Source organism: Garra rufa, chromosome 12 (assembly GCF_049309525.1).
Source record: "Garra rufa chromosome 12, GarRuf1.0, whole genome shotgun sequence".
NCBI classification, from domain to species: domain Eukaryota; kingdom Metazoa; phylum Chordata; class Actinopteri; order Cypriniformes; family Cyprinidae; genus Garra; species Garra rufa.
Window position 1 is genome coordinate 15,745,476 of NC_133372.1, and position 21,862 is coordinate 15,767,337.

The window sequence follows — 21,862 nt, forward strand, 5'->3', positions numbered from 1 at the left end:
GAGGGAACTCTACGCTGCGTCCTGGTTAGGACACTTTGGGAACTGCCCTCAGCGTGACCGGTTCTGAAGCTCTTATAAAACAACGACAATGAACTTGACATTGACCGGCGCCAGCCCATGACGTCATTAACAAGGCGCCTACTAGTATAAAGGGGCGCTTGTGAATACATCAACCATCTTTTTGTTCTTCAGCCGTACCTTGTTCTAAGCTCGAGTAGAATGATGATTCCTAGAGTATACAGTTCAGCAAGTGTGCAGAATCCGTGTCAGAGAAATCTGACACCAGATGACGTGCGCAGCCTGTTTGTTATGTGTTTGGGTGTGAGCACGCGCGCTCTGTTCTTGAGAGTGCAGAGCGCGTTCATCGTGAGAGTTTCTCTCTAAGGAAACTCCGCTCTCGTTTGTCCCCTTTTCCGAGGGAATCGGGACATTTATCTGCCCTACGCGGCTCGGGTCCCGTTGCAGCCGAGGCTGCACGGAGAACGAGCCCGCGGTGGTTACAGATGAAGCGCGCACACGAGTTGAGAGATGTGTAATCTCTCACGCTCGTCAGCCGCAGACGAGGGCGAGCTGCGGGCGAAGGATGTATTATTCTCTGACATCCTTTGATACAGCAGCAAGTGCTCTACTGGTTTTAGCCAGGTAAGCAGGATGTGGCTGTTATGGGCGAAAAGTGATTTTCTGAGCTCTCACAGCCTGCCTGCCCCGCGTATGATGAGCTGTTGTCTGTTATGAGCCGCGCTGCGGTCTGCTTTGATCTGCGGTGAAAGCACGTGCAGGGGGAGGTTGCTCATAGCAATTTATATGAGCAATTTCACCCTGACCATAACAGACCAGTCCCCATATACATCCCATTCCCTCCTGATCTATATATTAGGATCGGGAGGGCATGGGATAAACCATATTCAGCCGCACTCATCTATATCAGCATGTTAGTTATGCTGGTGCAGAGTGAGTGCGTGAGTATGGCAGGCCGTCGATGCCATAACCTGAGGATACGTTTGCTGTCTCTCGGCGTGGGTGGCGTCGACGCTGAGGGCATACGCGGCAGCGGGTCAGGCTGGTGCTGCCTGCACGCAGTGGCAGTGTTGCAGGTGTACCGGGCTGATCTGCTGGAGGATGAAGACCCGTGGAGATGGCTGAGCTGTTTCACACCACAGGCTTGTAGGTGAATTTTGGCAGACATCGGGGAGAAAGATGAGTGCTTTCTCCTCGATGCGCCAGTCTCGCCTTCCGAATTATTCGGTACATCCGTTGTTAAGATGTTCGACTAACTCAGGGAGGCGGAGGCGTGCTCAGCGGCTAATAGATCCTTTGGGGTCTGTTATTTCTCACCGGTCCTCATCTCTACCCGAACGCAGGGGGAGCCTGGCCCCTCCTGGCCTGCGGGCTGGAGGCAGGGCCAGGCGGTTTGTGTGGCCACTCGAGACCCTCCTCCTGGGAGGGGTAGGTCTCAGAGGAGACGTGATGTGCGTTATGGGAGATGGGATCGTAGGGAAACGATCCTCTCCCTTCTCCCTCACGTCGTGCGTCCGCCCGCACCTTTTTTCCCCTTAAGACTCTGGGGCTGGGCTGATGATAGATTGATAAATTCAATCCGTTGGCCCGGTACATGAACTGACATATAGGTGGTTGTGTATATGTATATGTACGTATTCTTTGTCTACCAGCTCCGCTTGGGTGAGACTTTAGTATTTGAGCTACTGAGCTCCTAAGGTCCCTGAGTGTCGAGTGTAGCCAGGTCTTCCCTCGTTTGTGAGTTAGTGTACCAAGACCTCCACTCGTAAATAACTCCTGTAGGGGTTAGGCGTTGTCAGGCTTCCTCTCATTCTGAGAGTTATCCTTTGAAGCCTCCGCTGCTTTTGAGCTCGGCTTAGGCACTATTTATACCTGCATATGCATGTCTACACACCTACTGGGTGTGGCAGTCTACCCCGTCCCGTGGTAAGAGTCCCTCTAGACTCCGCTCGTCTGAGTGTGAAGACCAGGAGGTTTGGGTAGGTTCCCCACCCTCTTTTAAGAAGATAGGAGCAACCCAGGGTTGAGCGCATGGGCTGCCTCTCTTTGTGAGTCAGTGCACTGAAGGCCCCGCTCCCCAGGGCCCTGTCTAAAAGGGAAAGAAAGAAGTTTCTTTAGTGAGAGAGGAAAGTTTAGAAAAACCCCCCCCCCCCCCCCTAAGTGTGAGGATTTTTTCAGGCCTCCTCTCTCTGAGAGTTGCGCTGACGAGATGCCCCTCTATGGAGGTTCTTGTCTAGGCTGATTTCTCACAGTTCTATCAGATTTGGGCAGTTCTGGTAGCTGGTAGGCTCTCGTGAGCCTCGCTCTACACCGAAGCGTACAGTGTTAGGTCCTCCTTGGCGGAAGCCCTGGTCTGGACCTCCAGTTTTCACCTTTGAACCCTGTATAGGCGCTTACAGCTCTGTCCAGATAGCATTTAGGGGGTTGAGTGTAGTAGGTCTCCCCTCATTATTAATGAGCTCTGTTGGTTAGCACCTCCACTCCTAGACTTTCCTGCCACGGTGAGCGTTGTCAGGGTGCTGCAGGCTTCCTCTCGATTGAGAGTCCTTCTGTAGGAGCCTCCGCTCTTCGCTGCTGCTGATCAGACCTCCTTTCGCCTAGTGGCGTCATGATGTAGGTCGAGCGACTGGTCTTCCCTATGGTTTAGACTTAGAATGGTTAGATGTGTTCTCCTGCATGAGAACCGTCCAGCTGCAGCCCTCGCTCCCCTCAGTGCTCCGCTTACAAGTACATACTTGTGGTATTTAGCTGGTAGGCCTGCTTAGGCCTCGCTAACTGCTGTGCTCTGTGCTTTGAGCCCTCTGCCAAAGCTGAGTATTGTTAAGGCTCTCTCTTTCCAGACTCGAAGCCTCCACTCTACAGATTCCTGTGATGTGGGTTCATGTACTTGTAGCGTTGAGTGTAGCCAGGTCTCCCCTCAGTGGGTTTTTCGTAAGACCTCCACTCTCGAGCATCTCTCGCTAGGGACTATTAGAATACCGCTCACCAAGACCGAGTGTTGTCAGGCTTTTTTCTCTCTGTGAGATTCGTTTCAAAGCCTCCACTCTACAGGGCCCTGCTCTGAGCATTTGGGCCCTGCTGTGAGTCCCGGTATTCTCTGAGCGTTGAGTGTAGCTAGGTCTCCCCTCACTAAAAATATTTGGGTGAGATCTCCACTCCATAGAGCTAGGAGATTGAGCGTTGCTAGGCTTCCCCTCATCCGAGGGTCTCTGTGAAGCCTCCGTTCCCCTGAAGCTCCGCTCCGGGTACTTTCAGACGTGAGTGTAGCTAGATCTCCCCTCACTGTATATTTGGTGTGAGATCTCCACTCTGTAGAGCTGGGAGGTTGAGCGTTGTCAGGTGTTCCTCTCATTCTGAGAGTCTCTATGAAGGCCTCCGTTCCCCAGAAGCTCCGTTTTTAGTACCTCCAAGCGTGAGTGTAGCCAGGTCTCTCCTCACTTAGAGCGTTGAGGCCTCCACTCGTAAAGAGCTGGCGGATTGAGCGTGTTGGGGCTTCCCCTCTGGTGAGGCCCCCGTTCTCCAGAAGCTCCGCTTCCAGTCTTTCCCTCCAGGCGTGAGTGTAGTCAGGTCTCCCCTCACGAAGGGTTATTGAGATCTCCACTCCTAAGAGCTAGTGGATTGAACGTTGTCAGGTTTCCTCTCTTTTTAGAGAGTCTTCTGTGAAGCCTCCGTTCCCCAGAAGCTCCGCCTCCAGTACTTTCAAGCGTGAGTGTAGCCAGGTCTCCCCTCACTGAAGGGTTATCTGAGACCTCCACTCCTAAGAGCTAGTGGATTGAACGTTGTCAGGTTTCCTCTCTTTTTAGAGAGTCTTCTGTGAAGCCTCCATTCTCCAGAAGCTCCGCTTCCAGTACCTCTAGGCGTGAGTGTAGCTAGGTCTCCCCTCACTGAAGGGTTATTTGAGACCTCCACTCCTAAGAGCTAGTGGATTGAACGTTGTCAGGTTTCCTCTCTTTTTAGAGAGTCTTCTGTGAAGCCTCCGTTCTCCAGAAGCTCCGCCTCTGTACTTACAAGCATGAGTGTAGTCAGGTCTCCCCTCATACTAGGGTTTATGTTTGAGACCTCCACTCTTACAGAGCTCCGAAGCTCCAGGCTTTGCTGTCGCCTGTGATAATTATATGGTGTTTCCCTCGCTATGCTCTGGGCACCTCCTCAAACCCACAGTAAGTGGTGAGTACTCACGCGAAGCTTTTGAGCACTCCTTAAAACCCACGTGAAGTGGTAAGTGCACACGCAAGTCCTTGGGCACTTTCTAAAATCCACATGAGTGGTAAAGATTCCCCCCTAAGGTTGGGTTCTTTTGTAAAATCCTGTATGGTATGGGTTACGCATTATCCTCCGTTCCCATTCTAGAGTTGGTTCTAAAAACCCCTGGGTTTTTCCAACTCCACTACAGACAGCACTACTTATAGGATCGAGTGTCGCTAGGCTTCCTCTCATCTAGAGAGTCTTCTTGCAGAAGCCTCCACTCTCCTGAGAACTCCACTTAAGTGGTTCTATTGCTTAGGCTCCTGGAGCCTCATGGATCACCTCCAGTGTTGAGTGTAGTTAGGTCTCCGACCTCCACTCCCAGAGTTCCCCGCAAGCACAGAGTGTTGCTAGGCTTTCTCTCGATTAGAGAGTCTCTTTAGAGCCTCCGCTCCTCAGAACCCCCGTCTAGTGTGAAGGCTTAAGGGTAAGCTTCACTACTAGCGGTGAGTGTAGGTAGGCCTACTCTCGCTTAGAAGTATCAGGCCTCCACTCCTAGGAGTTCCGTGCTTGGGTGGCCGAGCCAGCTGTGACGTCGGCCCGAGCGATTCTCGCCGGTAGTGGGGAGTGATGTTCCTTCTTGACTCCTCAATCAGTCAGTTGTTCACTTACTCCTCAGCATGGCGGCGTGGGTATATCGTTCCCAAAGTGTCCTAACCAGGACGCAGCGTAGAGTTCCCTCCGGAAGGGAACGTCTCAGGTTACGTAGGTAACCCTAGTTCCCTGAGGACAGGGAACGAGACGCTGCGTCTCGTAGCCATGCTTCGGGCCCCACTTACGTCTCCATCAGACAAAAAGATGGTTGATGTATTCACAAGCGCCCCTTTATACTAGTAGGCGCCTTGTTAATGACGTCATGGGCTGGCGCCGGTCAATGTCAAGTTCATTGTCGTTGTTTTATAAGAGCTTCAGAACCGGTCACGCTGAGGGCAGTTCCCAAAGTGTCCTAACCAGGACGCAGCGTCTCGTTCCCTGTCCTCAGGGAACTAGGGTTACCTACGTAACCTGAGACGTTCTTCAGATTATAAAAAGGTAAGAAAGAGATGGTTCTTTAAAGAACCTTTGACTAAATGTTCTTTGTGGAACCAGAAATGGTTCTTCTATGGCATCGCTGTGAAGAACCTTTTAAAGCACCTTTATTTTTAAGAGTGTGTAGATGGAGAGTCATAAGCATTTTTCAGTGATAGAAGTCTATTCAGATATAAATTTCTCTTTGAACTATAAAAACATTACAGTTATTTACATTTCATGTTTCCTCTAAGTTTAATGATTATAAAATAAATAATTATAAAATAATAAAGGCTTTCGAAAGATTTGTCAGTATGAAATGAACATTCTCAAGCAAAAAACTAAAATGTAGAATATATGTATATTTAAAACATTCAGCTGCTGCCAGCCATGCTAAAACATGCCCCCAACATATGAAAAGAGACAAAATAAATAAATAAATACATGACTCCATTTCATTTAACTGTGTATTAAATTACACATTTGGAGTGAGATTTACGAACAGCTTGCGCCAGCACAAACAATTTTTGGCATTAAAATAGCACTGTCAGCATTTACTAAAGACATGCAGTGAAGAATTGGATGTGGACACAGTTGTTATTGGCTATCACATCTCTGTCAAACAGCATTTACATTAAACCCCAAGATTATTTTTACATAGCAAACAGCTTTATCTATATCAGTTATCAAGTAACATATCAGTTATCCCCCTTTAAAATGCACTCTAGGGACTATATTGTCACGTTATCCTGACATATTGTCACGTGTCTGGGCTGTGGTGTCTCCCTTCCCCACCAGAGGTCACTGTCTCCCTTCCTTCCGCACTTCCCTCCTGATCGTGTACACCTGTCTTTGATTGTCACTCGTGTCTTCCACAGCTGTTCACTATTATCACAGTCTTTATAATCTCCACTTTCCCCCCACTCTGGTGAGTCTGCATTGTTTCTGTTTCTGGTTACCTGTATCCTGTTTCCTGTCTTCAGTTTTGTGTATCCTGCTCAGATCCTGTCGTGTGTGCCGTGTTGGCCGTTTGTTTGTTTATTTGTTTATTGTTAATTAAAAATCCTCACCTGCATTTGGACCCAGACCTCATCCTTCACCCGTGACAGAATGCAGACTCCCAGAATGGGTCCAGCGGGGAGATTGCTCAACCTCCGCCAGGGAGATCGGAGCATAGAGGATTATGCCAGGGATTTCGTTGACGGCAGTCGACCACCGAGGGGACCTGCCTCTTGTTTTGTTTTTTTTTTTGGGGGGGGGGGGGGGGGGTGGGGTGTCTAGCTGAGCCCTTCAAGTCCATAGTTTCATACTGGCTTCGCGAGGAGTCACTGGAGCAGTATGTAAATCGGGCTCTGTACTTGAAGGGCTCGGCCTTCAGGGTGGAGTTGGCTGCGGAACCCACTCACGTTCCTCTGGTGGCGGCAACCGCTCACTCTGTTCCCGAAGCGGCGGCGACCGCTCACTCTGTTCCGGAAGTGGCGGCGACCGCTCACTCTGTTCCCGAGGCGGCGGCGACCGCTCACTCTGTGCCCGACGCGGCGGCGACCGCTCACTCTGTTCCCGAAGCGGCGGCGACCGCTCACTCTGTTCCCGAAGCCGCGGCGACCGCTCACTCTGTTCCCGAAGCGGCGGCGTCCGCACACTCTGTTCCCGAAGCGGCGGCGACCGCTCACTCTGTGCCCGACGCGGCGGCGACCGCTCACTCTGTTCCCGAAGCGGCGGCGGCCGCGGAGGTTCCTCTGACGGCGGTGCCCGCTGGGGTTCCTTTGACGACGGCGGTGTCCGCTGGCGTTCTCCTGGCGGCAGTGCCCGCGAACGTTCCTCTGGCGGCGGTGCCCGCTCACGTTCCACTGGCGGCAGTGCCCGCTCACGTTCCACTGGCGGCGGTGCCCGCTCACGTTCCTCTGACGGCGACGGTGCCCGTTCACGTTCCTCTGGCGGCGGTGCCCGCTCAAGTTCCTCTGACGGCGGCGGTGCTCGCTCACGTTTCTCTGGCGGCGGTGCCCGCTCAAGTTCCTCTGGCAGCGGTGCCCGCTCACGTTCCTCTGACGGCGGCGGTGCCCGCTCACGTTCCTCTGGCGGCGGTGCCCACTGAGGTTCCTCTGACGGCGGCGGTGCCCACTTACGTTCCTCTGGCGGCGGCGGTGCCCGCTCACGTTCCTCTGACGGCGGGGCCCACTTACGTTCCACTGACGGTGGCGGTGCCCGCTCACGTTCCTCTGGCGGCGGCGGTGCCCGCTCACGTTCCACTGGCGGCGGTGTCCACTGGCGTTCTCCTGGCGGAGGTGCCCGCTGACGTTCCTGTAGCAGCGGTGCCCGCTGGCGTTCCTCTGGCGGTGATGCCCGCTGACGTTCCTCCGGCCGCGGTGACCGCGGACGTTTGTCCTGGGTCCGGTCGTGCCCTGCCCAAGTTCCCGGGTCCTACGCTGGTCTCACCCAGCCTCCCGGAGCCTTCGTCTACGGCCCTGCTACCATTACACGGGCCTGGCCCGCCATCCCTCCCCCTGGTCCACCAGTCCCCCGTTCCTCCTCCCTCCAGACTTTTTTTTTTTTTTCGGCCTTGTGGAACGTCTGTGAGCCGTTCCGTAGAAGAGGGGTCCTGTCACATGTCTGGGCTGTGGTGTCTCCCTTCCCCACCAGAGGTCACTGTCTCCCTTCCTTCCGCACTTCCCTCCTGATCGTGTACACCTGTCTTTGATTGTCACTCGTGTCTTCCACAGCTGTTCACTATTATCACAGTCTATAATCTCCACTTTCCCCCCACTCTGGTGAGTCTGCATTGTTTCCGTTTCTGGTTACCTGTATCCTGTTTCCTGTCTTCAGTTTTGTGTATCCTGCTCAGATCCTGTCGTGTGTGCCATGTTGGCCGTTTGTTTGTTTATTTGTTTATTGTTAATTAAAAATCCTCACCTGCATTTGGACCCAGACCTCATCCTTCACCCGTGACACATATTGTACAAGACATAATTCATGGTTTTCGAAAAACAATAATAGAAACGTATTAATATGGTTATTTATTTACATTTACTAACAGGTCAAAGGAAACAGACGCTAAAAGGTATTATTTTCTTTTATTTTACTTACTTTTTTTACATCTTGCACAAATGTTTTCCCCCTCTGGTAATCAAATGATTGTCCTTACTTCTCTACAAGCTAGTTGTTATAAAGTGCCTTATCTTTTTAACATAGTAGTATATATATACGCTAAAATGTACCTTTTATTTGTTCATGCATCACTGATAAACCTCTGGTCACAAGTGGTGTGACTGAGCTGAGACCGAGAGACTCTTAGACATAATTGCTCAACATATCATGACCAAATACTCTTGCTGTCGAAGTGGAACAAAGGTGAAAAAAATGAGTTTTGCAATCATACTACCAAGCAGCAAACAGACCAGACACAGAGATTTACTGTACATACGGAACAATACCAGAACACAAAACAGATCCAAAGAGCTTGCTTTTTAAGGTATTGTGTGATTATTATTACTATAATTAGTCTTATTATGATTTCTTGAGAATAATAAATTAGGTACACAAGTAATCCTTTTTACTATAGTCAAAAAAGTCTTCAGCTCTATCCCTATGATCTGTTAAACTTTACAAAGGATTTTTAGCTTTATATTAGATTTTAAACTTTAAATATTTCTGTTGTCTTCTGAAACTAGATATTAGATATTATGTTCACAGTATCAGTTTCCTGTTATTTGTCTATTTAGATACGTATATACAGTCAGGTCCATATATATTTGGACACTGACACACTTTTCATAATTTCGGCTCTGTATGCCACTAGAATAGTTTTAAAAATTATACAATCAAGATGAAATTGAAGTGCAGACTTTAAGCTTTAATTCAAGGGGTTGAACAAAAATATAACATAAAATGCTAAGGAATTACAACCATTTTTATACACAGACCCCCCATTTTCAGGGGCTCATAAGTAATTGGACAAATAAATATAATCATAAATAAAATGTTAATTTTTAATATTTTGTTGAGAATCCTTTGCAGGCAATGACTGTCTTATGTCTGGAACTCATGGACATCACCATAGACTGGGTTTCTTCCTTTGTGGTGCTTTGCCAGGCCTTTACTGCAGCTGGCTTCAGTTGTTGTTGGTTTGTGGGTCTTTCTGCCTTTAGTTTTGTCTTCAGCAAGTGAAATGCATGTTCAATCAGTTTGAAATCAGAAGATTGACTTGGCCATTGCAGAATATTCCACTTTTTTACCTTTAAAAACTCCTGGGTTGCTTTTGCTGTATGTTTTAAGTCATCGTCCATTTGTACTATGAAGAGCCGCCCAAACAACTTTGCTCCATTTAACTGAATCTGGGCAGACAGTATATCCATATACACTTCAGAATTCTTCCGGCTGCTTCTGTCTTCTGTCACATCATCACTAAACACTGGTAACCCAGTGCCACTGGAAGCCATGCATACCCAGGTAAAAAAAAAGTGCACTAAAATACACTTTATTTAAGTATACTTAGTACACTTTTCAGTAATGTACTAAAAGTGCTCTATTTTCGCACACTAATTTTGTACTTAATGTACTAAAAGATAGTATTAAGTATATGTTAAGATAAACTTAATACCATCTAAGTGTACTCAACTGTGCTATTTTGAGACACCCTGAAATTGAACTAAAATGTGCTTTTAACATACTATATCTGTATTTTAAAAAATATATTTAGTTAAAACTAGAAATACACTTGAACCGTAATTTTAAACATTTATAAATATATTTAAGACTAATTTAAAGTATAATAGTAATATATTAAAAGAATATTCAAAATGTGAAAAAAGTGCACTAAAATACACTTGATTTAAGTATACTTAGTACACTTCCCTAATGTACTTAAAGTGCTCTATTTTCGGGCACTGATTTTGTACTCAATATACTAAAAGTTATTCTTAAGTACTCCTTAAGATAAACTTAAGATCATCTAAGTGTACTCAACTGTGCTATTTTGAGACACCATGAAGATGAACTAAAACGTGCTTTTAACATACTATCTCAGCATTTCCAAAAATGTATTTTGTTACCACTTATAATACAATTGAAACATATTTCATAAACCTTTAAATATACTAATTATACATAAAAAATAAACTTACTGATTATTTAAAATACAATAATAATATATAACAAATGTATACAAGGTGTATTTATAATGTATTGCCCACATTTTTTTATTAATAAAAAATACACTTATTAATTATTTAAAATACATGAATAATATATAAAAAATGTATACAAAGCGTATTTATAATGTATTGCCCAAATATTTTTATTAATAAAAAAATACACTTGATGATTATTTAAAATACATGAATAATATATAATAAATGTATACATAGCGTATTTATAGTGTATTTTTTATTAATAAAAATATGTGGGCAAGACATTATAATTACGCTTTGTATAAATTTATTATATATAATTGATATATTTTAATTAATTAATAAGTGTATTATAACGAATAAAAATGTATGGGCAATACATTATAAATACGTTGTCACGAAACGTGTAGGAAAGCAAAAAATAACGTCTTCAATAAAAAGTCTTCAATAAATCCTCAGGCAGAGTAACAATAGACAGGAATGGCGGGAGAAAACGCGCACACAACGAAGGAACATAGGTGTAACACTTGTAGCCGGACAAACAAACAAGGAAATCAAACAAACTTATAAAGGGGAGATAATTACAACAACAGTTGGAGGGGATCACACTAATGAGCAGGAAGACCAAAAAAGGGCATGGGAGAAACCAAACAGACAGTCCAATGGGGGAAACACTGGGAAAAACCAAGACAAACAGTCCAAGGGCGTGACATACACTTTGTATACATTTATTATATATTATTCATGTATTTTAAATAATCAACAAGTGTATTTTTTTTGTAATAAAAATATGTGGGAAATACATTATAAATACGCCTTGCATACATTTGTTATATATTTATGTATTTTAAATAATCAACAAGTGTATTTTTTATTGATAAAAATATGTGGGCAATACATTATAAATACACCTTGTATACATTTGTTATATATTATTCATGTATTTTAAATAATCAGTAAGTTTATTTTTTATGTATAATTAGTATATTTAAAGGTTTATGAAATATGTTTCAATCCTATTATAAGTGGTTACAAAATACATTTTTTGGAAATGCTGAGATAGTATGTTAAAAGCACATTTTAGTTCATCTTCATGGTGTCTCAAAATAGCACAGTTGCGTACACTTAGATGATTTTAAGTTTATCTTAACATATACTTAAGAATAACTTTTAGTATATTGAGTACAAAATTAGTGGCCGAAAATAGAGCACTTTAAGTACATTAGGGAAGTGCACTAAGTGTACTTAAATTGTATTTTAGCACACTTTTTTCACACTTTGTATATTCTTTTAATATATTATTGCTATACTTTAAATTAGTCATAAATATATTTATAAATGTTCAAAAGTAGGGTTCAAGTGTATTTCTAGTTGTAACTAAATATATTTTTTTAAATACAGATATAGTATGTTAAAAGCACATTTTAGTTCAATTTCATGGTGTCTGAAAATAGCACAGTTGAGTACACTTAGATGGTATTAAGTTTATCTTAACATATACTTAATACCATTTTTTAGTACAATAAGTACAAAATTAGTGTGCGAAAATAGAGCACTTTTAGTACATTACTGAAAAGTGTACTAACTATACTTAAAGTGTATTTTAGTGCACTTTTTTTTTTAACCTGGGAGAATTACCACACTCAAAATCAGTTTAAGTGTTAGTGCTAATAATGCATTCATATTAAGTGTACTTTAGTACAACTTTTGAGAAAATGTACTTCTACTACAATACATTACTAATAGATTTTTAATAAAATCAATTTAATATAACTTAAAATTACCACACTCAAAATCAATTTAAGTGTTAAGGCTTATAGTGCATTCATATTAAGTGTACTTAAGTACAACTTTTGGGAAAATGTACTTCTACTACAGTACTTTACTAATAGATTTTTAATAAAATCAATTTAATGTAAGCTTAAAATTACCACACTCAAAATCAATTTAAGTGTTAGTGATAATAATGCATTCATATTAACTGTACTTAAGTACAACTTTTGGGAAAATGTACTTCTACTACAGTACTTTACTAATAGATTTTTAATAAAATCAATTTAATGTAAACTTAAAATTACCACACTCAAAATCAATTTAAGTGTTAGTGATAATAATGCATTCATATTAAGTGTACTTAAGTACAACTTTTGGGAAAATGTACTTCTACAACAATACATTACTAATAGATTTTTTATATATTAACTTATTTTAAATTTAGGATTAGTATGTAAACAGTGTACTAAAAATCAACTAATGTTTAAAGCATTTAAAGCACACTTTTGAAAAACACACTAATAAAACTCTTTTGGATGTTTTTCTGTAGTGTACTTTATTGTAGTACACTAAAAAATTATTTAAGTATTACTGGTATTTAGTATACTTTTGTCAAGTGTACTAAAGTCCTACTGAAGTATAAACATACTTTTAATTAGTATATTTATAGTGTATAACCATCAAACTTTTATTTAACACAAAAAAAAAACAATGTACTAAAAATGTATTTGCGGGTATTTAAGTGTATTTTAATTGCATTTAAGTATATTTTTTTTTCACCTGGGTACTCATGCCATTACACTGCTCCACCATGTTTCACAGATGATGTTGTAGGCTTTGGATCATGAGCTGTTCCAAGCCTTCTCCATATTTTTTTCTTCCCGTCATTCTGGTACATATTGATTTTAATTTCAGCAGTCCAAAAAATGCTTTTCCAGAAGTGGTCTGGCTTTTTTAAATGTTTTTTGACAAAGTCTAATCTGGTCTTGTTTGCACCTTGTGGTAAACCCTCTCTATTTTGCTCTGGTGAAGTCTTCTCTTGATTGTAGACTTGACAGTGACACACCTACCTCCTGGAGAGTATTCTTCACTTGGTTGGATGTTGTAAAATGTTTTATTACCATGGAGAGGATCATCCAATCATCCACCATACTGTCGTCTTTTGTGAACATCCAGGCCTTTTTATGTTGCTGAGCTCACCAGTGTGTTCTTTTTCTTCTCAGAATTCACCAAACTGTTGATTTGGCCACTCCTAATGTTCCTGCTATCTCTCTGATGCATTTCTTTTGTTTTTGAAGCCTAACAATTGTCTGTTTTACTTGCATGCAGAGCTCCTTTGACTGCAAGATGGGTTCAGAGCAACAGCTTCCAAATACAAATGGCACACTTAGAATCAACTCCAAATCTTTTACCTGGTTAATTGATGTAGAAAAAATGAAGGAATAGCCCACAACTGTCCATGAAACAGCTTTTGTGTCAACTGTCCAATTACTTATGGTCCCTTAAAAAGGGGGGGAGGTACATATTAAAGAGCTGTAATTCCTTAACCTTTCTACCAATTTGATGAGACTGCCCTAAAAATTAAAGTTCAGAGTGTGCACTTTAAGCCCATATTCATTGTATAACTGTAACTTGAATATGTTTTGGTCAACAGCTAAAATAATAAAAATTGTGTCAGTGTCCAAATACATAAGGACCTGACTGTATTTGACAGTGCTATATGTGTCCCTATTAAGCAATACCTATTGCTTGCCACTTGAATATATTTTAGATGTTATTGTTGATGCTACTTATTTACTTATGTTATTGAATGCATTATTTGGTGTATCTTTGAAGGTTACTGGAGCTATACCATTGATTACAATGGAAAATGCCAAGAAATCCATTGATGTGTTCTCAACCTCCCTGTCAAAGTAAATGTGTTTGCATTGTGATTAAATTAAACTTCATTACATTTATGTAAAATTAAACTAAGATTTTAAGTGAGCTATTTTGTGCCTGTGTGTGTCACCTCCACAGATGCATATCAGCCTGTGGATCTATGACGCAGCAGCTCTTACCACGTTGGCCTCAGCACTGCAGACCTTTCCGGGTCATCAACTCTGATCGCTCCATTAAGAAAGGGGTCATGGCAGATGACCTGAGAGACCTACGGAACAAGGTGAGGACAGGAATTAAAAGGATCAGAGAAACTAGCTTTTGCAAATTACCAATTAACATTTGACCATCTGACACATTTGAAAATAATTGCTTAATGGTACTATAACTTAATATATGAAATTAAGATAATGTTTAACACTATTACAGCAGAGTCAAATGTCTAATTATGTCAAATAAACTACATTGGATCACATACATTTCAATGAGATGTTATTTACTTTAATAAATTATTAAATGTGACAAAACAAAATTTGGAGGGCTAGTGTCATATATAGCCAACCTAGTAACAAGAGCACTGCTTGAAATTCCATCACAGTTGCTCTAAAACTACATCTACAGTCAAGTTTTTATTTATTTATTAGAAATTACACAGACGTCTCCCAGAAGATAATAAGACGATGTACATGAGGCATCATTGTGGAAAAAATTATTACTTATCTTTTATTTACATTTGATCAAAAAGTGCCATGTCCAAAATTATTCATACCCTTCTCAATAATCAATAGAAAAGCCTTTATTGCTATTACAGCAATCAAACGCTTCCTATAATTGCTGACCAGCTTTTTGCATGTCTCCACTGGTATTTTTGCCCATTCATCTTTAGCGATGAGCTCCAACTCTTTCAGGTTGGAGGGTCTCCATGCCATCACCCTGATCTTTAGCTCCCTTCACAGATTCTCAATTGGATTTAAGTCAGGACTCTGGCTGGGCCACTGCAAAACGTTAATGTTTTTGTCTGCTAAACATTTCTCCACCACTTTTCCTGTGTGTTTTGGGTCGTTGTCATGCTAAAATGTCCACTGGTGCCCAAGGCCAAGTTTCTCTGCAGACTGCCTGATGTTGTTGTTGAGAATTTTGATGTATTGCTCCTTTTTTATGGTGCCGTTTACTGTGAGGTTCCCGGTCCACCGGCTGAAAAACCCCAAAACATTAGGTTCCCACCACCATGTTTGACAGTGGGAATGGTGTTCTTAGGGTTGAAGGCTTCTTCTTTTTTACTCCAAATGAAGCTACATTATTGTGGCCAAACAACACAATTTTTGTTTCATCTCACCATAAAACAGAAGACCAGAAGTCCTCTTCTTTGTCCAGATGAGCATTTGCAAAGGCCAAGCGGGCTTTTGTGTGCCTTATCTAGAGAAGTGGTGTCCACATTGGTCTGTGTCCGTGGAACCCAGCGGTGTGCAGTGTTCGTTGGACTGTCTGCCTTGAGATGTTGCCACCAGCAGAGCCCAGATTCATCAAGATGGCCTTGGTGGTGATCCTTTCTTTTTTTTTTACCTCTCTCACTATCCTCCTGGCCAGCACAGGTGTCACTTTTGGCTTCCAACCACGTCCTCTGAGATTTTTCACAGTGCGGAACGTCTTGTATTTTTTAATAATACTTTGCACTGTAGTCACAGCCACAGGTCCTCAGTGAGCTTCTTTGTCTTAGCCATGACTGTTCACAAACCAACAGCAGAGAGCTTCTGTTTTTCACCTGTTGAGTTAATTAAAACAGCTGTTCTCAATGAATCAGGGTAATTAGGATGCTTTAGAACAGCTTGGACTATTTGGAATGGTATAGAACTTTGGATTTTCCCATAGACTGTGACAGTGCCACTTTTTGTTCAAATGTAAATAAAAGCTGAGAAATATTTTTTCCACAATGATGCGTCTTGTACCATGTCTTATTATCTTTTGGGAGAAGCCTGTGTCATTTCCAGTGAAAAAATAACTTTCTGGTTGAATAAAAGTAACTTTAAGTCCGAATTTGCCAGGGGTATGAATAATTTCAGGCTTGACTGTAGCTAATGGGGTGATTCAGGGTTCAGATCTTGGACCACTTTTCTTCTCTGTCTACATGGCATCACTGTTCTGTCATTGAGAAATGTGGCTTTTCATATCACTGCTATGATCTTGACACTCAGCTCTCTCAACCCAACTCAACTACCTCTCATTCCATCCTGATGATTTGCTTGCATCTCAGCATGACTAACAGACATTTCTTGCTGGATGAAGAACCATCACCTTCAACTCATCTGCCAAGACAGAACTGCTTGTGGTTTCAACCAACCCATCACTTTATCACAATTTTTCTATCCAGCTAAGTGCACCAACCATGAAACCTTCCAGGAAAGCCAAGAAAACTTGGAGCTGTAATAGTTAGTCAGCTGAATTTCAAAGACCACATAATTAGAACTGCCAGGTCCTGCATGTTTACGATATACAGCATTGGCAGATCAGACCCTTAAAAAAAAAAAAAAAAAAAAAACTCCTTGTTTAAGCTCTTGTATTGTCTATTGCAGTGCTCTCTTGGCAGGTCTTTCAGCCAGTCAAACCTCTGCAACTAATTCATAATGCGGCTGCAAGATTAGTCTTTAACGAGCCAAAAAGAGTGCATTTCACACTCTGTTCATCAATTTGCACTGACTACCAATAGATTTACATAAAATTCAAGGCATTGATGTTTGCCTACAAAACAACCACTGGCTCTGCTTCCTTTTACTTAAATTCATTACTTATGTGCCCTCCAGAAGCTTGCATTCTGCAAGTGAATGGCACATTATAGTGCCATCCCGAAGTGGCACAAAATCACTTTCACAGGCTTTTATTTTAACTGTTCCCTGCTGGTGGAACGACCTGCCCAACTCGATCCAAAAAATGGCTAAATACACATCTCTACCATCTTTGTCCCTTTAACACTAACATGCTCTATTCTATTTATATTCTATCTATTTGTTTTCCTTTTAGTTATTTAAATAATGGACCCTCTAACAATTCTATATACTTATTTTCTTTTTATTTATTAAAAAAAGCCTTGTACTGCGTTGGACTTGTCACAGCACTTACATATCATTGCTCGCTTGTTAGTTGTCCTCATTTGTAAGTCACTTTGGATAAAAGTGTCTGCTAAATGACTAAATGTAAATGTAAAGCTCTTTGAATGATTTTTCCCTTCTAGGTGATGGACGTATTCCACTTGCACTACATCAGTGCTTTTGTGTTGGATGAGGATGGAACTGGAGTGGATACAGAGGACTTTTTTCAGACCTTAAAAGACAACACTGTCCTCATGGTCTTAGGGGAAGGACAAAAGTGGGCTCCACAGCAGGTCAGTGCTTTCATTTGAGGTGGATTAACAGCACAGTGTCATTTTTGATGAAACTGACTGTAAAAATTGCAATGAATTCTGTGATGTTGGGGATAGTAAGATATGTACATTAGACCTAGAGATGACATATACTGTTTTACCGGCTAGGCTTGAATGCTTATATACTGAATACAGTAGTTAATACATCTGCCAAATTAAATCTAGCATAAACATAAGCAGAGGTGATACAATATTTAAAGGCTGCCATAGTACCCATTCCAATAAATAAAGAGCTTTATCAATTCAATCTGTTGAACAAGGGGCAATAATAAATCAGAAATATATTATTTATATGATAGTAATATGGATTTGTAATAATCCTTGCCTGAGGAAGCTTACAATATACCAGTCTGAGAATTATGCATATTTATAATTTTCTCGGGCTGTGTTCATTTTATCAGCTTTCTTGTGCTCAAATGATTGCTTTCTGTCCTGTTCTTTTCTGTAGCTCCCATAGTGAAATTCTATAATTACAGCACTATATAGTGGTTTATAGTAGCACAACCATAATGCAAACATAATACACAATTCCATAATCATTTTGGTCTACTGACAAACAACATAATGCCTTATATTAACCATTATGAGGGACATACATTTATGTTCCCCATGCACATTGATAGCACCCGCTGGTGGAACCCCTGAACTGCACAAACTGATTTTAGATCTTGTGCAATAGACATCTGAGTCATGTCTATTCTCAGATTATTGACCTATTTCTTTCAAAAATAGCAGTGTAACAGCTACTGAGTCAAGGAGAAGAAGGTGAGGAGGTTTAAAATGTTAATGCAAGAATGTGATAAGACTAGTTTAGTCTGCTGGTTAAAAGACTCAGAATTACTCAAACTATTATGCTGCATTATCTCAAACATGCTGCTAAGGGGTAAAAAAAATAGGTGTCAACACATGCATAAAGGACACATTCTTTTTTATATTTTCAGAGGCACCTTCCAGGTCAGAAGAAAGTAGAAAGGGTAAGTGTGAAGAATGGACTGGACCTCCTTTTAGCATATCTCATGTCAAGCAGCTTTTATTGTCATTCTCTTAAATAAATATTTAACATACAGGCTCTTTTACCATACAGTAGATTCCTTGCTCTCTTCTGCCTTCTAAGAAGCCTTTTTAAAGGTCACAATACCTCACAAGTGATCAATGGAATGCTCTACATAGGCAGCAACTCAGTCATGTGACCTTTGCATGTTTCTAGGCAACCAGTGCATGCTCTTCAGGATCAGGATTAAGGCTTTCACGTCGAATTTCAGACAAGACATAGATTTGTGATTTTACACCAGATCAAAATGAAAATCAAAGAGTAGCTACACAGGTTGAGGCCTGCGGTTAATTGCTATGAACAGCACAACAACAAAAAGTAGATACAGTACAGAGGAATTGGTGGTGAATGTTATTATTGTTTCTATACATTGTTTAGATTATATTTATAAACATTGTCTATCTTGATTCTAAGCCAGCAAAGGATGGTTAGATATATTCAATGGTTTCTTAGAATTCAACCAAAATGAGTTTTATTAGTAGAATATTTAGGATTTTTAAGATTTAAGAAGTCTATGTATATACAAGTAGGGCTGGGTAGTAAAACAGTTTGACTTTTAAAGTAAATACATTAAAAAAAAATGTTCAATAAAAATGTATTTTAAAAAACCCTTTTGTCTGCAGAACTACCTTTTTCCTTCAATTCCTACATGTCCATCCTGCACATTACCTCCACACCCCACTCCCTCCAAATATCCTTCTTCATTTTGAGATTTTGACTAAAATGCCAAATATCACATTTAAGTAAAATCTTGTTTTTTCCTCTCTATCTCTCTCTCTTCATGTTATTATTACAAGAAACATACAACCAAGAATGATCCTGGATGTGGCTGGAAGAAACCAAGGAAAGATGTTGCCAAAATCACTTTTGATCTTTACAAAAACCACCCAAAGGATTTTATTGGCTGCCTAAATGTGCAGGCAACCTTGTATGGAATGTACTCCGTTTCATATGATTTGCAGTGCTATAAGGCAAAAAGAATGATAAGGTAAGTGTTTTTTTTTTTTTTTTTTTTTTTCTCGATTTACTCTTTAAGTGATCATTACATGATGCCTGCTCTTAGGGAGAGTAACAACAATCCAGAATTTTCTATATTTGTAGACAGAGTATCTTATCGAGGATTCATGAATCCCACCAATGGTTTCATAGTCTCTTCCAGATTTGTGCATGTTTCAAGTCCCCTAAAAGCTTTTAAAATTAAGACATGGTTCACACTAGCCACTCTTTCTTGAGATTTGATAAAGAAAAGGCTTTGTTTGCCACTATAAAGACTTACCTATTTTGTATACCTATTCTCTTAGCTGGTATACAAATACAGTCTTGTATAAATTGCATATTTAAAGTGCAGTCAATAATAAATGATACAAAACAATATATCATAAATAATCTCTGTAATTTACCTTAATATATTATAGTAAACGCAAAAGGCTTATGTCTCACTAATTTTCTTTTCTTTCTGCAAAAAGGGAAGCCATAAAATGGACACTCTTCACTATGCAGACTACTGGCCATATTCTAGTAGGAACTTCATGTTATATTCAGCATCTTATTGATGAGGATGAAAAAACTGAGGTGCAACTGATATCACCTGCATGTTTCATCAAAGAGTTAAAACATTAAATATTGGTGTTTCACAGCTTGGGAAAACTAACAAGAGTGCACTTCTTGTAGATGTAATGGTTTATGAAAAAACATATTTGTGAGTTGTTTACTTCTGTGTAAACAGTAAAATGTACAGTTAAATTGTGCATATAATTTTATATTTTACTCCTATTGTATTTCTAAGTATTAATTCTTGATTAAATGTTTCATGTGTTTAAATTAGAGTTGACAAAGTTAACAGATATAATACAAATACTTTTTTATGTTTAATGTTATTTCATTTAATTTGGTCTAATTATAAGTTCCATTCTCACAAAATTCTAAATCCAACTCTTACGTAAACTGTGTTTTGTTACATTTTAAAAAGTAATTAATCTACCAAAGTAATTGAACCACAATAAATAAAGGTAATAGTTGTGTTTAATTGTTTTAGTTAATCGACAGCTGTATTATAATGGCTTAACCTTTTCACATTGTTAATCTTTATCTAAAATTGCAGAGAGTATTTTCTTTACTATAATCCACTTAATTTTAGCTGATTTTATACATTACATCATTAATATTCTTTGACAATGTTAACAGACTAAAATTACTTTTATGGTGTGAGAATTGTATTACCACACATTTCCACAAGAGGGCAAATAGAGATAACAGAGAGAGAGGTGATAATTCCATGGCACACAGTAGGTCTGTCCATGTTCTGTTAGTAGTGCAATACCTTTTCAGAACCAGTGGTGGCAAACACTTGTACTGTATGTAAACCCAAAACCAAACTGTGGTATTGCTACAGTATTACAGGTAAAGACCTTAAAATAAATAATTTTGCTGGGAGCCACAGTCATTCAGTTGAAACATAGTTGAGAATTTAAAGATAAGCAATATCAATAAAATTCTTTCTGAAGAATAGTATTTTTCTCTGTCTTCTATATTTATATTTGATTTTTAAGGCACAAGTCCTGTTTAATAAACTCATAAAAATAAAATGCCTCCTGTTCTTTTAACATATATGCGTTCATTGTACTTCAAAACTTCTCCCTCAATGCAAAAAGAGTAGGTTTTTTTTTTTTTTTTTGCAACAGTTTGGTTTTAGTAAATAGGCCTACTCTATTTCCTAACTCCGTTCACATGGTGGAAAATGTCAGCATAGGAAATGTATTTCCACAGCAACACATTAAATGGCTACTTTCTTCCTGCCATACCTACAGCCCAGAAAATGAAATAAGAAACACTAGGGGTACTTTTAAGGGTTGTTCCCACAGGACATGCTCTATCACTGTTTGACGTCTTTGACCATTGGGAACATCTCTTACACTTTAAGACACTGATTTAAATTAAAAGAAGAGTTATAGGTGTTCAGCAATCCCATATACTGTATCATTCCTCTGGCCCAGCTCCAGTCCACACATCCAGATTTCCAGATCTGCATTAAAGACAATGGCCTAACCCTTATGCAAAAAGAAGTTAATTCAAGTGTGCTATTAGTATACCTCTAAACTAAAAAAAAAAAAAAAACAAACAAACAGGAAAGTACTTTCAATATACTTTGTATGTACTTCTCAGAAATGTGCTTTATATCCTTCTCATAAATATACTGTGGAGGGAGGAGCAAACGACAGACACAGTGGGTGTGGCGTCAGGCCTCAGAGAGGCTTTTATTAAACATAATAAAATAAAACAAGTGTCCAAGGGGTAAAAGTGTCCAAAATAAACAGGGGATCTGGTGTCCTCGAGTGCTGGGGATTCCGT

General features: G+C 40.5%; 1 protein-coding gene across 1 annotated transcript; it reads left to right on the plus strand.

Moving 5' to 3' along the window:
- Positions 1–8,608: 8,608 nt before the first annotated feature.
- On the plus strand, positions 8,609–21,076 carry cidec (cell death inducing DFFA like effector c). Its single transcript, XM_073852292.1, has 7 exons — positions 8,609–8,740; positions 14,007–14,083; positions 14,190–14,331; positions 17,275–17,424; positions 18,405–18,437; positions 19,312–19,502; positions 19,981–21,076. Exons 2-7 carry the CDS (start codon positions 14,034–14,036, stop codon positions 20,132–20,134), a joined length of 720 nt encoding a protein of 239 aa, XP_073708393.1. The 5' UTR covers positions 8,609–8,740; positions 14,007–14,033; the 3' UTR covers positions 20,135–21,076.
- The last annotated feature ends 786 nt before the right edge of the window (positions 21,077–21,862 follow it).